The 15318-nt window shown below is 38.7% G+C and overlaps 1 protein-coding gene across 1 annotated transcript in view; it reads right to left on the reverse strand.

Annotated features, from left to right (window-relative positions):
* CNTNAP4 (contactin associated protein family member 4) overlaps positions 1 to 15318 on the reverse strand; it is a 250869-nt gene that overhangs the window by 46966 nt on the left and 188585 nt on the right. Inside the window, exons 11-13 of the mRNA XM_075019693.1 lie at positions 14637 to 14743; positions 11857 to 11976; positions 7612 to 7809 (exon numbers count right to left, since the gene is read on the reverse strand). Of these exons, the coding sequence (XP_074875794.1) occupies positions 7612 to 7809; positions 11857 to 11976; positions 14637 to 14743 (425 nt within the window). The remainder of the gene's footprint in view (positions 1 to 7611; positions 7810 to 11856; positions 11977 to 14636; positions 14744 to 15318) is intronic.

Genomic DNA, 15318 nt, shown 5'->3' on the forward strand with positions numbered 1-15318 from the left:
CTAGGGAGGTGCCTAGGCCCCGTCGGGCAGCCCCATGCATTCTCACATCCTCTGAAAAAAGAAAAAGGACAGTAATTGTCGTAGGTGACTTCCTTCTGAGGGGGACAGAGGGCCCAATATACAGACCTGACCCATCCCACAAGGAAGTCTGCTGCCTCTCTGGGGCCCGAGTAAAAGACATTACCAGGAAACACCCTGGTCTGGTTCAGATGTCTGATTATTACCCACTGCTGGTTGTGAAGGTTGGCAGTGATGAGATTGTAGAGAGAAATCCAAAGGCAATCAAAAGGGACTTCAGGACACTGGGACGATTAGTGGAAGGATCAGGAGCACAGGTAGTGTTTTCCTCAATCCTTTCAGTGGCAGGGAAATACACTGAAAGGAACAGGAAAACACACCTCGTTAATATGTGGCTCAGAGGCTGGTGCCATTGGTGGAATTTTGGGTTTTTTGATCATGGGGAGGTTTACACGACACCAGGCTTGCTAGCGACAGATGGCATCCAGCTATCTCAAAGGGGTAAAACATTCCTCACTCATGAGATGGCAGGGCTCATAGAGAGGGCTTTAAACTAGGTTCAAAGGGGGTAAGGGATAAAACTAAGTGCACCAGAGATGAGCCTGGGGGCAGCATGCTGATATTAGGGGTGGATTCGATAACCCAGCTCAAATGCATCTATGCCAATGCACGCAGCATGGGCAATAAACAGGAGGAGCTGGAAGCCGTCGTGCAGCAGGATAGATATGACTTAGTCACAATCACGGAAACATGGTGGGACAACTCCCATGACTGGAGTGCTGCAATGGATGGCTACAAGCTCTTCAGAAGGGATCGGCAAGGTAGAAGAGGTGGTGGGGTGGCTCTCTATGTTAGGGAGTGTTTTGACTGTACAGAGCTACACAATTGTGATAACAAGGTGGAGTGCTTATGGGTGAGGATGAGAGGGAAAGCCAATAAGACAGATATTGTGCTGGGAGTCTGTTATAGACCACCCAACCAGGTTGAAGAGATGGATGAGTCATTTTACAAGCGGCTGGCAGTAGTCTCAGAATCATGTGCCCTTGTCCTCGTCGGGGACTTTAACTTTCCAAACATCTGCTGGAAATATGACACAGCAGTGAGTAAACAATCTAGGAGATTCCTGGAGTGTGTGGAAGATAACTTCCTGACACAGCTGGTGGGTGAGCCAACCAGGGGAGGAGCCTTGCTAGATCTGTTGTTTATGAACAGGGAAGGACTGGCAGGAGGTGTGATGGTCAGAGGCTGTCTTGGGCTTAGCGACCATGAAATGATAGAATTTTCAATTCTTGGTGAGGCAAGGAAGGTGGTCAGCAAAACCACCACCACTATGGACTTCCAGAGGGCAAACTTTGGCCTCTTCAAGGCACTGGTTGAGAGAGTCCCTTGGGAGATGGTCCTGAAGGGCAAAGGGGTCCAGGAGGGATGGACATTCTTTAAGAAAGAAATTTTAATGGCTCAGGTCCAGGCTATTCCAATGTGCCTCAAGTCGAACCACTGAGCAAAATGACCGGCCTGGCTGAACAGGGAGCTTTTGCTAGGATTCAAGAAAAAAAGGAGAGTTTATCATCTCTGGAAGAAAAGGGCGGGCAACTTGGGAAGAGTACAGGGATCTTGTTAGGTCATACAGAGAGGAAATTAGAAAGACAAAAGCTCAGCTAGAACTAAATCTGGCCACTATTGTAAGGGACAACAAAAAATGTTTTTACAGATTTGTTAACAGTAAAAAGAATCCCAAGGAGAATATCTATCCCTTAATGGATACAGAAAGGAACATTGCCAGCAGAGATGAGGAAAAGGCTGAGGTACTTAATGCCTTCTTTGCCTCAGTCTTTAATAGTGAGTCCAGTTATCCTCAGGGTACTCCACCCCTTGAGCTGGAAGGTAAGGATGAAGAGCAGAATATACCCCCCTTAATCCAGGAGGAAATAGTTAGTGACCTACTACGCCCTCTGGACACTCACAGATCTATGGGACCAGATGGGATCCATCAAAGAGTACTGAGGGAACTGGCAGAGGTGCTTGCCAAGCCACTCTCCATCATCTATCAGTGATCCTAGTCAACAAGGGAGGTCCCAGAGGACTGGAGGCTTGCCAGTGTTACTCCCATTTATAAGAAGGGTCGGAGGGAGGATCCAGGGAACTACAGGCCTGTCAGCCTGACCTTGGTACCAGGGAAGATTATGGAACAGTTTGTCTTGAGAGCACTCACATGGCAAGTCCAGGATAAGAAGGGGATTGGGCCCAGTCAGCATGGGTTTACAAAAGGCAGGTCCTGCTTGACCAACCCGATCTCCTTCTACAACCAGGTGACCCGCCTATTGGATGAGGGAAAGGCTATGTATGTTATCTTCCTTGACTTCAGCAAGGCCTTTGACACTGTCTCTCATGGCATGCTCCTTGAGAAACTGGCTTCTCGTGGCCTGGATAAGTGCACTCTTCACTGGGTGAAAAACTGGCTGGATGGAGGAGCCCAGAGGGTTGTGGTGAATGGAGTGAAATCCAGTTGGCAGCTGGTCACAAGTGGTGTTCCCCAGGGCTCGGTATTGGGCCCTGTTCTGTTTAATATCTTTATTGATGATTTGGATGAGGGCATTGAGTGTACCCTCAGCAAGTCTGCAGATGACACCAAGTTGGGAAGCAGGGTCGATCTGCTTGAGGGTAGGGAGGCTCTACAAAGAGATCTGGACAGGCTGGATCGATGGGCTGAGGCCAGTCGTATGAAGTTCAACAAGGCCAAGTGCCAGGTCCTGCACTTTGGTCACAGCAACCCCATGTAGTGCTACAGGCTTGGGGAAGAGTGGCTGGAAAGCTGCCCAGCGGAAAAAGACCTGGGCGTGCTGGTTGACAGCCAGCTGAATATGAGCCAGCAGTGTGCCCAGGTGGCCAAGAAAGCCAATCGCATTCTAGCCTGTATCAGAAATAGTGTGGCCAGCAGGAACAGGGAGGAGGTTGTTCCCCTGTACTCAGCACTGGTGAGGCAGTACCTCGATTACTGTGTTCAGTTTTGGGCCCCTCACTACAAGAAAGACATTGAGTTGCTGGAGCGTGTTCAGAGAAGAGCAACCAAGTTGGTGAGGGGCATGTAGCACAAGTCTTATGAGGAGTGGCTGAGGGAGCTGGGGCTGTTTAGTTTAGAGAAGAGGAGGCTGAGGGGAGACCTTATAGCTCTCTACAGCTACCTGAAGGGGGGTTGCAGTGAGGTGGGTGCTGGTCTCTTCTGTCAGGTGGCTGGAGATAGGACAAGAGGAAATGGCCTCAAGTGGAGGCAAGGGAGATTTAGGTTAGATATTAGGAAAAAATTTTTACTGAGAGGGTTGTCAGACATTGGAATAGACTGGCCAGGGAAGTGGTTGAGTCACCATCCCTGGAGGTACTTAAAAAGTGAGTAGACGGGGTACTTTAGGACATGGTTTGGTGGGCATGGTTGATGCTTGGAATCGATGATCTTGAAGGTCTTTTCCAACCTAAATGATTCTGTGATTCTATGATTCTATGACCTGTGGAGAGAGAAGCCCATGCTGGAGCAAGGGAAGAGTGTGAGGAGTCCTCCCCCTGAGGAGGAAGAAGCAGCAGAGACAACATGTGAGGAACTGATGGCAACCCCCATTCCCTGTCCCCTTGCACTGCTAAGGGGGAAGAGGCAGAGAATTTGGGAGTAAATGTAAGCCCGGGAAGAAGGGACGGGTGGGGGAAGGTGTTTTTAAGACTTGGTTTTATTTCTCATTACTCTACTCAAATTTGATTGGTAATAAATTAAATTAATTTGGTTCCCCAAGTTGGGTCAGTTCTTGACCCACAAACCTTTTGTTATATTTTATCTGCCCTGTCCAGCTGAGGAGGAGGAGTGATAGAGTGGCTTTATTGGGCACCTGGCATCCAGACAGCGTCAGCCCACCACAGCTGCAAAGAAAACTACTGTTATCCTGGCCTGCATTAGGAGGTTGAGGTGTTGCCAGCAGGTTGAGGGAGGTGATCCTTCCCCTCCATAAAGCACAGATGAGGCCACTCCTGGCGAATTGTGTCCAGTTCTGGGCTCCCCATTACAAAAGAAAGATAGAAATTCTGGAGAGAGTCCAGTGAATGGTCACAGAGATGATTAAGGGACAGAAGCGTCTTTCCTATGAGGAAAGGCTGGGAGAGCAGGAACTGCTTAGCCTCGAAAACAGAAGGTTCAGGGGGATCTTATATGCTTTGGTCTGTCATTGCTGTAGCTCTATTTTAATAGCTAAGGGTGAGGGAGAGCCTGTTATCTAGAATCTCCATAGAGAAAAAAGGTAGTGGCCATTTCATTAACACTATTCCCTGCATCTCATGCAGCCACACCACTTCTAATACTGAGAAGCTCCCACTTTAAGGGAAATAAAAAGCTAGAGGTCTGATCACAGTCAAAATAAAAAGCAGAACATTACTCTTCACTCTACCATTCAGTCTCACACAGATGTATGGCAAACCTAGTAGGAAAACAATAGCATAAAATATCTCTGAAATCTAATGATTACTGTATCTCTTTTGATTGCTTTTGCCGAAACACTATCTTTTTATATAGCCTAGTCAGGTATTTATATGGGCTCTGATTACTCTACAGCAAACTGAATTTTGCCATTTTGAGTAAAAGAAAAAAAAGAAGGAAAAAAAAAAAAATCAGTGCTAGATAGTGCCTCGAGCAGGAATAAGGGGAAGTACCAGCAGGTACATTTTCAGATTTCTGAAGGAATTTGGCTGATTAATGACGTCTATAATGTTAATGGTGTGATTTTCAAAACATCTAAACAATTTACATGATCAGTTTAGAGATACAAATGCCATTCATGGGGAGGAATAACACCATGCACCAGTATATGCTGGGGGCCATCCAGCTGGGAAACAACTTTGCAGAAAATGTCCTGGGCGTCCCGGTGGACACCAACCAATTGGACAACCAATGAGCCAGCAATGTGCCCTTGCTGCAGGGAAGGCCAGTGGTGTCCTGGCTGCATTAGGCAAAGCATTGTCAGCAGGCTGAGGGAGGTAATCCTTGCCCCTCTCCTCAGCACTAGAGAGTCCAGGACAGGTCCATGAAGATGATTAAGGGACTGGAGATCTCTTTCATGAGGGAAGACTGAGAGAGCTGGGACTGTTCAGCCTGGAGAAGAGAAGACTCGGGGGGGGATCTCAACCATGTATATAAATTCCTGAAAGGAGGATGTAAAGAAGGCTCTTTCCAGTGCTGCCCAGTTACAGGATAAGAGGCAGTGGACACAAACTGATACATGGGACATTCTTCCTGAACATCAGGAAACACTTTTTCACTGTGAGGGTGACTGAGCACTGGCACAGGTTGCCCAAAGAGGTTGTGGAGTCTCCATCCTTGGAGACATTTTAAAGCCATGTGGACATGGTCCTGGGCAACCGGCTTTAGGTGGCCCTGCTTGAGCAGAAACATCAGACCAGATGACCTTCAGACTTTCCTTCCAAGCTTGGCCACTCAGTGATTTGTGATTCTGCGATTCTAAGACTGTGCAAACTGATACTGTTCGCTGCTGATGTGATTCAGATGCTGAAAACAATATCTATTTCAGTGGATCTTCTAGGCTCGCTGATCACTGAATTCCACTATTGAAAAAAAGTTCCAGCACATATATTTAAAAAAAACCCACTTTTTTCCTTTGTCTTGTAGGTAAGACCTAGCCCTTCAAATGCACAGAGGAATCTATGTCTACAAAGGGGCATCTGCTGCTTCTCCCAGGAACTTTATCTATTCTTACTGTTACTCTGACTGAATGGGTCAAAGAGGATCTATTATTATTAAGTCATCCACCATGATCACAACCTTTAAACTAAAAAAGGACAGATCTAAATGCTGGAATGTAAAAATCTGAATTTTATTTCAAGGAAGTGATTTAATTAAGAATGCTAGAAAAGATAAGGCAAAGTTAATACATCATCTAAACAGTTATAAAAATGTGATTCTGGCTGCTTTCAAACTGAGAGGGAAACATGAACCCTAACTCTCTTTAGTAAGTGTTGTTATTTCATCCCTATATCACAAAACTCAGTGTTGCTTTTTTTAAGAGGCCTCACCGAAGTCAAGAATGTCCATCACTAGATCCTAGCTTTCTCTTACCTCAGAGCTCTCTCTTTCAGAACAGACTAAAGCCCATCTTCAGAGGAGTGGCAAATTGAATTTGTTACATCTGTGATAGTGTTTAAACAAAGAATGATTGTAGAAAATCTGTAGAACTCACAAATAACTCCCATGCTTATTTACACCTACCATTCAAAACTCTCAATTTTAGGTGGCTTAGTGTAATTGACTGATCACACTCTTTTAGCTTTCTAGAAAAAAACTACATTTCTGATCCAATTGTATCACCAAAACTAAATTAAAAAAAAAAGAAGTAGAAAGTCCTGCTTGTCTGGGTCTTTCCCTCTTTTCTCTGATCTAAATGTTTTTCATGGTTTCCAGCTTGATCACTCTGCTGAAACTGGTGAGTTGAGAAGGTGGGGTTTATTGTTGTTTTTTTTGGTTTTTACATATCCTATGTGACAGTTAATAGCCAAAAGATATGAAATACCTAGAGATCACAATCTTGAAACCCTCTGCTTGGTGTAAACCAGGCTTTTGAACATCTAGCCATAAGTTTAATTTGGAATCCATAGGTAAAAGGAAGTCTCAGTGGGACATCTTAAGCAGTAGGTTCATCTTTTATGCTGCAGAGACATTTTTGAGCAGAAATTCTGCCAAAAGTGAATTCTAGTCTAAGAAGACCAGTGATGACCATGACATAATTAAGGAGAAAGAATATGTAGGGAAAGAGTTTAGAGACAGAACCAGAGACTGTTGCACTCTGAGGTCTGCTCTCTACTTAGTAGGAAAAATGTCAAGAAATCAATTTGAGCAGTTTCAGAGTTTCTGGTGGACAAGTCAAACAATTTCACTTAGTTTTTCAATAGACAGTAAACAATGAGGTTTTTTTACTCCCACATTATTTGGAGTACTTAGAATGGATTTTCATGAGAAAGTCTGTTAACAGCAGCTCTGCATCAATGGGAGTTAAGGTATGTCAGAGGCTCTCCATTCATTTTTCTTTTAAAACAATTATACTTTTGTCAATAATCCACATTTTAACTATTACTTTTATTTTATGAATTGGACAGTTATCAATGCTTTTTGTCACGCACTCACAATATGCACATCAAAAGTTCAAAAACATTCATGGATAAACTTCTACTGATATCTATACAAATTAATTTGTGTTCTTTTAAGGATATATTTCCTCAGTAATTCCTTCATTAAAATTTAAAAATCCCTGGAAGGCAGACCAACAGGAGGTCTTTTAATAATAATCTCCGTTAATTTAAAAGATTTATGAGAAAAATTAACTTAGAGAACACTTAATACTCTGAACAAAGATCATTATAAACTGACATTTGTGTTGGTCTGGTTCAAATATCTCTTGGCAACTTAGAAGAATCTGAGTACTAGATATCTGAATTAGTTCAAATTCTGTAGTAGCAAAATGCCATAACTTTGATAGAAATAAATATCTTTAGTAACCAGTAAAATAAAATGAACTATGCAACATAATAGGATTTGTCTTCTTTACTTACCTGGCTTATCTAAAAGCCTTGACTTTTTGCAGTGGTAAGCAAACTCCTGTTCACAGTGCTCTGCATGGTTAATTGTTGCCTGAAGCTGGTCCAGGCTGGCAGAATACTTGAAAAACACAGTGTGTGGGTTCTCTCGATTAGCACTTTTGACTCTGGTTAGGTTGGTGTTGTTATGCTGTACAATTGTCCACGTTGTATCTTTCAAAACAGAGGTGAAAAGTAATAAAGAATGAGAAGTAGTTGTATAAGTTGGTAATGGAAAGAGAACGTAAGGTGGAATCAAACTTTAAGGTGACTTCTTTGATCACAAGAAGTGTTTTCGGACATATGAAACAGAGACATAAATCACTGAGCAAAAATGAAAACAATAATTGTTTCTGTTTATAAGTAGATTATCATACTGTGACTGTAACAGGTATTCAGCTTGTTATGATTATTGAATAAGGAAACACTAAATGATGACACCCAAATAATGGTTTCTGAAATAAATATAGTTTACTTTGTAAATTGCAATTAAAGAATAGGAAGAAATATTATTTACTATTGTTACTTTTCCCAGGCTTAAATTGTTTATAAAATAACTCTAAATTCTATCCTAGATTCTAGCTACATTTATATATATATCACTATAATTTGAATCAATTTATTCTGTGTGAGAAAATGGCCTATAGCCTTTTTCTATTATACAAAGAACCAAAAGTAGCTTGCAAATATTGTATTTAATATAAAACTCAGATTACATGAAGGTGAGTTATTCTAGCCATCTAAAATCAAATCCTAGTCATTGTTTGAACTACTATTCAAAACCTATATTTAGTCAAGGGCTAAGAATCACAGCTTCCAAATATATAGTTGCTTCAATATAAAGTTGCTTCCAAACACCTGTTGTAATATTAATTTATGGCAAATTTATGGTATGCCCACTTGACTTGGTACTGTAACATGATGAAGTACTAGTTCAGAACTGAGAGCTGCATTTCCCTAAAAAACATATACTGCTCTTAAGTTGACTTTTAGCTTGCATACTGCTGGGTAAAACAGCTAAGTACTTTATTACATTGTGTAGGCAGGCCTTATGATTCATGTAAACTGGGGTCATGTGCCAAAATATTTACTTCAGAAGCAATTGAACTTTGTCTACAAGTTTTGGGTTTTTTTGATGAATCATATTCAGTATTCCAAACATTATTCCTAGAAAAATATGTTCTGAAGTAATGTTCTTGTAATAAAAGAACGGAAAACACTTGCATATAAATATATATGTAAATCAAATGGTTGAATAATAAACAATATATTGCATGTTTATAAAAGGTATGTACTAAGATGTGCAGTCTGCTATGAAACTGACTTTCTCAAACTTGGACCCATGTTGTTTACACTAAGCAACAAAGCAGTTCAATAGCTTTCCAGTTATATTGATACTTCACAAATATTCTTTCATTACAGGTCTTCTCTTAACTTCCTACTGGAATTATGGAAAGCATTTTTAGTTGTAAAAAACTTACTAGTATGCAAAACCACACAGATCAAGAACGAAAACTGATGTTACAATACTCAGATAAAGGCATTACTTTAAAAGCTACTAGAGGCCATAGGATAAGTACTATGTATTTACTTTGAGATTGGAAAAATAATTTTCCTGTACACTGAGACACTGGAAGGGTGAAACTGGCTGGCACCATACCACAGGAATGCATTGATCACTCCATCCTATAGTTTGCACACAAGGAAATGTAACATCAGACACTCTGCTTGGGAGTACAGAGATTATTCCTGCCATGTTCTTCACAATATAAATTGTTCTAAGTATCGGTGGTTGATAAAAGCTCACGTGATTCTGCTGTTTTGTACTTTTGCCAAGCCCCCTGACCGATGAATAGGGAAGCACTGAGATTATTCTGTTTCAACTTCCACTTGCAAAACCTGTAACAATCTGACCCCCATGACTAAAATCCACTTCAAGGTAAGGGTGAGCAGGCCTGTAGTTAAAGCCAGTCTGGGTCAGTCAAGTCAAGCTTAGATTCATGTTCACTGTATTCTTGGATCTTAATGGCCAATGTAATTTGAGCAGATATGTGAAATATTATTTTTTCTAACTTGTAGTGTTGATAATATTTCTGATGTTCTAATAGTAGTATTTCTAACTATTTAACAGAGCTATATTTTATTTCATTGTCTTCCTACAGGCCGCACATGGCTGACATTATAAGATATTTATAGAGAGGAAAGAACTCATGGTCACTTAAGGACAAGTATTCATCAGAAAACCTAAAGCAAATATCAAGGTGAGATGCCTATTAAAAAAATATTATATTAAAAGGAATCTATTTATGCAACCCTTTTATCATTGCTTACAAGTTTTTGGTCAAGTTATAAAATTTTATTAAGTACGTGCTTGTGGAGTCAAAAAACAGATGACTGGAAATACAGCAAACTTGGCTTTCTTTTTGTACATGCACATACACACAGAGACATCTAAAAGATAAGTTGAACATATAAATTAAGACAAACAGGTCAGCTATCAGACCCATTGTCACACTCCCAAATTTACAAAGAAAAAGAAAAACAGGTTACTGCAAAATTTGGTCATCTTAACTGGCAGTGCGCACTCTTTTCATTCTGAATCTGACCTCCAAGAATAAAACCAGGGAAAGGCACCTCCCTCCCAGCTGCCTGAAAATAGAACCCCATCAATGTCAAAGACGAGGCAGTGCTGTAAGAAATGCGGGCATCTGCTTTCCCTGCCTCTGGTGGGAAAAGGGAATACCATTCATGAGGAAACTGGGAACAAAACAAATATAGAAGATTCATCCTGTCAGGCTGCATCTTGAGATGAAGAACTGATCAATAAGGTTTGCTTAATGTGGTGAATAAGGAGTGACTGAGGAAAACAGTAACAGCTGTTCATGGACACACAAGGATAAATCAGACACTACACTGTACCTTGGAGGGTTATACCCACTTAAAAAAATTGTCATCTTTCTGCGATGATTCTTTGGTCTCTTTTAGTCTCATAGGACACTAGGATATTTCTTTTTAAGGGCCTGTGCCAATCTGAAGTTTGCCCACCGTGAGCTAGCACAGTTCATTATAGAATTAAAAATCAGGAGCTAACATGGCGAGACTAGTTAAATTGCACAGACTGATTGAAATGATGAGAATTCTATTATTTCAACACATATAAGAAGCATTCTTTAGATCTCTGTGAAAATCAGCCAATGCCACTAGCAGGCAGAGAACTGTCAGTTTCTCAAGAAATAGATGTGCCCACAAATTGTTTACAAATCAACATCAAAAGCTTACGCTAAGGTTTCTAAGTCAACCTCTCAACACTTAGGACACACCTAAAACAAATTCAACTATAGCTTATTCATGGAGTCTTTTAAACAGTTATAACTGTGGAAAAATATATTTTTGTCACATGAAACAATAAAATGTTTCCATCATTTTGGCTGGAATGAGATTCAAATAAGTAGAGGCTAAACAAAAAGAAAAGGAAACAACCACAAAAAAAACCCAATAATAAATTTCAAAAAGCCATTTAAATGTAGGCTTCATTGAAAGGGCATATTCCAATAGGCTTACATCGACAACATCAACTGGTTTGTTAAAAAGCAGACTGAAAACAAATTCTGATATCTAAAACTTCTAGTGACATAAATGGTCAGATTCAAAGAACTGGGTGCACAAGAGGAGGCAGGGTGCCTGGAAGTGGGGCTGCAATAGTCCCACTGGTTGCATTTGCATTCTCCAAAAGATCTACTTGCGGTTTGGAAGATGAAGCTTAATGTCTATATTCCTTATAATAAAGGCCAGTTCTGAATTACAATTTTTCAGAAGGCTACCAAGAAAAATCAGTAATTTTCTGATAAAACATAACTTATTTCTCATTTCCTTAAATGTCTTCAAGAGGCTGTAACTTCAGTGAAAACAAAGTTGCTCCCCAAAATTAATTAGTATAACGTTGTCTCAATATGGAACACATGACCCATTGATGCAAAGCACTAGAGGAATGCAGTGTTAGCTTCACAGCCTGAATCCTGTTATTATTCTAATTTCTCTGCCTAATTCTTTGCCTGGTATTCTGAGCTAAGGAGTCACCTTCATTTTGTTGAGCATGTATACATTAAACTTGCAAGCTACAGAGGTTTCTTACTTGTCACATGAAACAATAATAACTCATGTTTCAATGTAATGAGCATGCATACAGACCCAGCTGTGAGTTAAAGTTGTTTATCACCTCACCTGTCATATTACAGTATACAATAAACGGTCTCAAGGGCCCACTTCCATCTGAATCAATATTGTAAAAGCCTGAAGTGTTCCCTCTGTGCTTATAGGCTTCACATGATTGCTCATAGATGGCTGTAAAAGAGCACATTCCATCACAAATGTAATGGCATAATTCTACATTTTATTCAGGGAATTAAAAAAAAAAGTGCATGGAACCTGTCAATGGGGAAAAGAAGTTGTGTATGTTCACTGCTAAAGAATACAGAAGAAATCACATAATCAAAACTACACTTTCATTCGAATTTGTAAAGTATATTTGGTTTTATTTATCTGGGACATCACAATGGTCATTTTCAAGCATTTTTTTCCATATTTAAATCTGGAAACTTCCGGAGGAAAGCAGTAAGTGTGGGTGTGCAAATAGTTGTAAAAACTGCCAAATAATGTGGATGCAAAGGGTATTACTTAAACCCTGGTAATCAGATTTTGAGGAAACAAACACTATAACTCAACCAAATCAGATTTTTGTGGTTGTTGTTGTTATTATATACAACAGAAGGTAGGCAGTGTTTCTAGGTGTTTTGGTTGTTTCCTGACATTTTTTGGCTTTCACACTTATTTTCCTCCATTTTTAAATAGAAGGGCAAATGACTTGTCAAAAACTGCAGTAGAAGAACTAAATATGCAAAGACAAAATGACAGCTTCTTGGTCCAATGTCATGTATACTTTATATCAGTCAAGGCCTAAAGAAAAGTCTGTAATGACTTCTTTATGATCAAAAACCTGAGAAAAGGGATGTATGAGTCCACCTCTGTACTTGAACAGACAGGAACCACTGATGGTAATGCCACAGCTAGACCACATGAACCTAACCTCTCCTTTAACCATTATATTGCTATCAAGAAGTCATACTGTTCTGGTCTTTCTTTTCAAAATTGGACTGTGTGCTCTATCAACTATTATCAAAATTTGAAAACACTGCCAAAAAGAAAGAGCCATTAGATTCAGGAAAAAAAAAAAAAGTTATGAGTGCTATATAAGTAAAAACATAACTCCATAATAATTATTAACAATCTGGAAGATTTTGATCTATATAAATTCAGTTTATTTAAAATTTTTTAAAAAGCTATCAAGTACTAGTACAGTAATCCAAAAGAGGTGCTGTTTTTTAAAAAGAAGCTAGTTTTTGAAAGTGTGTGATCTCTGTATTTTTTGCCTGATGGTTGCTGACATTTATGGCAACACTTATCAAAATGATAAACAATTAATTCAGATAGCTTACTCTATGAAGTATTCAGAATGCAAATTTTATGTAATTTTCAAATGGAATTTTGTGGGTCCTTACACTAAATAGTCTTAGTTAAATTCAAACATGAAAAAAGAGATTCAATTATTCATTAATTGTTTTAAGGAACATGGTAGTTTGTATAATAATGTTTCAAGATTAGTAACTTATTTCTAGGTTTATAACAAAAAGAATGTTTCTTTGAGAATTCAAGGGGCATTTTTTTTTTTCTTTTAAAGTTACACATAAGTGTGATAACATGGCCAAAATTTATCCTAGGTTCTTGATTTGAAATCATTATTAAAATCACTAAAATCAAGTACTAACAGTGTTCCATTTTATATCCATAGTTACAGCATTGTATTAATCATAAACAAACATCCTGGAAGACTTTTATTTGTATTTTTGACTATGAATAAGAATTCAATAACTCCTACATATTATTACAAATCTCACGGAGTCCAAATCATTCGGAAAGCTTGGCCTCCATCTGTCCTTACAGACATCAACATATGATTTTCCAAATTATAATGAATCAAATCACCTTCATTTTCACTTTGGGCTTGTCATAGTTTCATATTATACATTGTGATATTCTAAAGCATCTGTACTATTGGCATCCTTTCTTTGCTACACAAATTTTCTTAAATTATATTTTATGCCACTGTGTTCTTTACAATTAAAGCATTACACGAAAAGTCATGACTGTTATTAACTCTGTACGAGTGAGATTTAATAGGCAGTCTCCTAAAATCAGTGATTTCTCAAAAAATCCCATGTGTGTAAACAGACATTCTTTTCATAAAATCTGCCAACAAGGATTGTATAGATTTTATAAGGACAATTTGTAAGGACAGAATTATTTATCTGATCATTAGGGTAGTCTTTGGAATTTTTAAAATTATCTGTAAATTTTCATAAAGATTTCTAGTTATTAGAAGCATATAATGAAGGCCAGAGTAATGATTTATTCTGCTTCCCAGAACATGCTTAAAGCAGTACATATGTAGAGCATCTCCTGTGAAATGACTTAAGTTGCTTTCGTTTATTATTTTTTTTTAATTTCTCCTAACCTATTCCCTGATTCAACAAACTACATAAGCACATGTTTAGGACTTGGTGTATGATTACCTTTGGACATGAATGTAGTCCCACTCTCTCAGAAAAAAATCAGTATTAATTGTTGTTATGAATAAAGATGAATTAAATACATTTCTAAATGATTTGCTGGTTCAGAAAGTGGAATTATATGGATAGAAGAGGATATTACTGACCATCTCATGTAAATCATGAAAAATGGAAACCAGAAGCAGACAAACATTAGAACTTTCAATGAGTTTTTGATGCTAAATATGTGGAATTCTAAAAGACTTTCCTTGAACCAACTTACAAATATTTACATTACTTAAAATCCTTCAAATATGAATGATCAGTACAAATATATATTTTTGTGAAAAAAAATTAAATCAGAAATAAAAACATAGTCAGAAAACATCTTAGACTTACGAAAGTGGCAAGTAGCTCCCTTGTAACCAGTATTGGCACAGTTGCAGTAAAAGCTGTTCCAGGACTGTGAGCACTCACCACCATGTTCACAGTAATTAGGCAAACACCTAAAATGAAAAAACAAAGAGCATTTTCACTCCCTTTTATGTTCATTTACTTGTCACTTGTATTTATCAAGGGATGCAAAATCGTGGAAAAGAAGCAGAAAATTAAGAGGATTTCCCTTCATCTTCCCCACTCTTCCTATTGTCTATAATAAATATATTAATTATGCAATAAACCTGTGAGAACAGAAAGAAAGTGTAAGACGCATAATTGTTACTTATTACCATTCAACTATCTGCAGTTCAATACAGATTGATAAACCAGTGAAAGATTTACATGCTGATAATTCACTGGTAAGTTTTGCAACTGATAGGATTTCTTCAACAAGATGTGTCACAGCAAAGCAGCATCACAAGAGTTTTCCTTCTATTAATGTAAAGATAATAGAAGAATATTTTTTTAAAAAATCACATAACAAATAAAACTGAGCAAAAATAGTACCTGAGAGCTATTTCTTATTCTGAGCTCATGGTTACTTCCTATTCTAGAAAGAATAAAATATTCAGTAAGTCAGTTCCATCACAAAAGGTAACTACCAGTGATACCAGTTTTCATTCTGGTGATATAAGCTGAAGAA

Source organism: Buteo buteo, chromosome Z (assembly GCF_964188355.1).
Source record: "Buteo buteo chromosome Z, bButBut1.hap1.1, whole genome shotgun sequence".
Taxonomy (NCBI): Eukaryota; Metazoa; Chordata; class Aves; order Accipitriformes; family Accipitridae; genus Buteo; species Buteo buteo.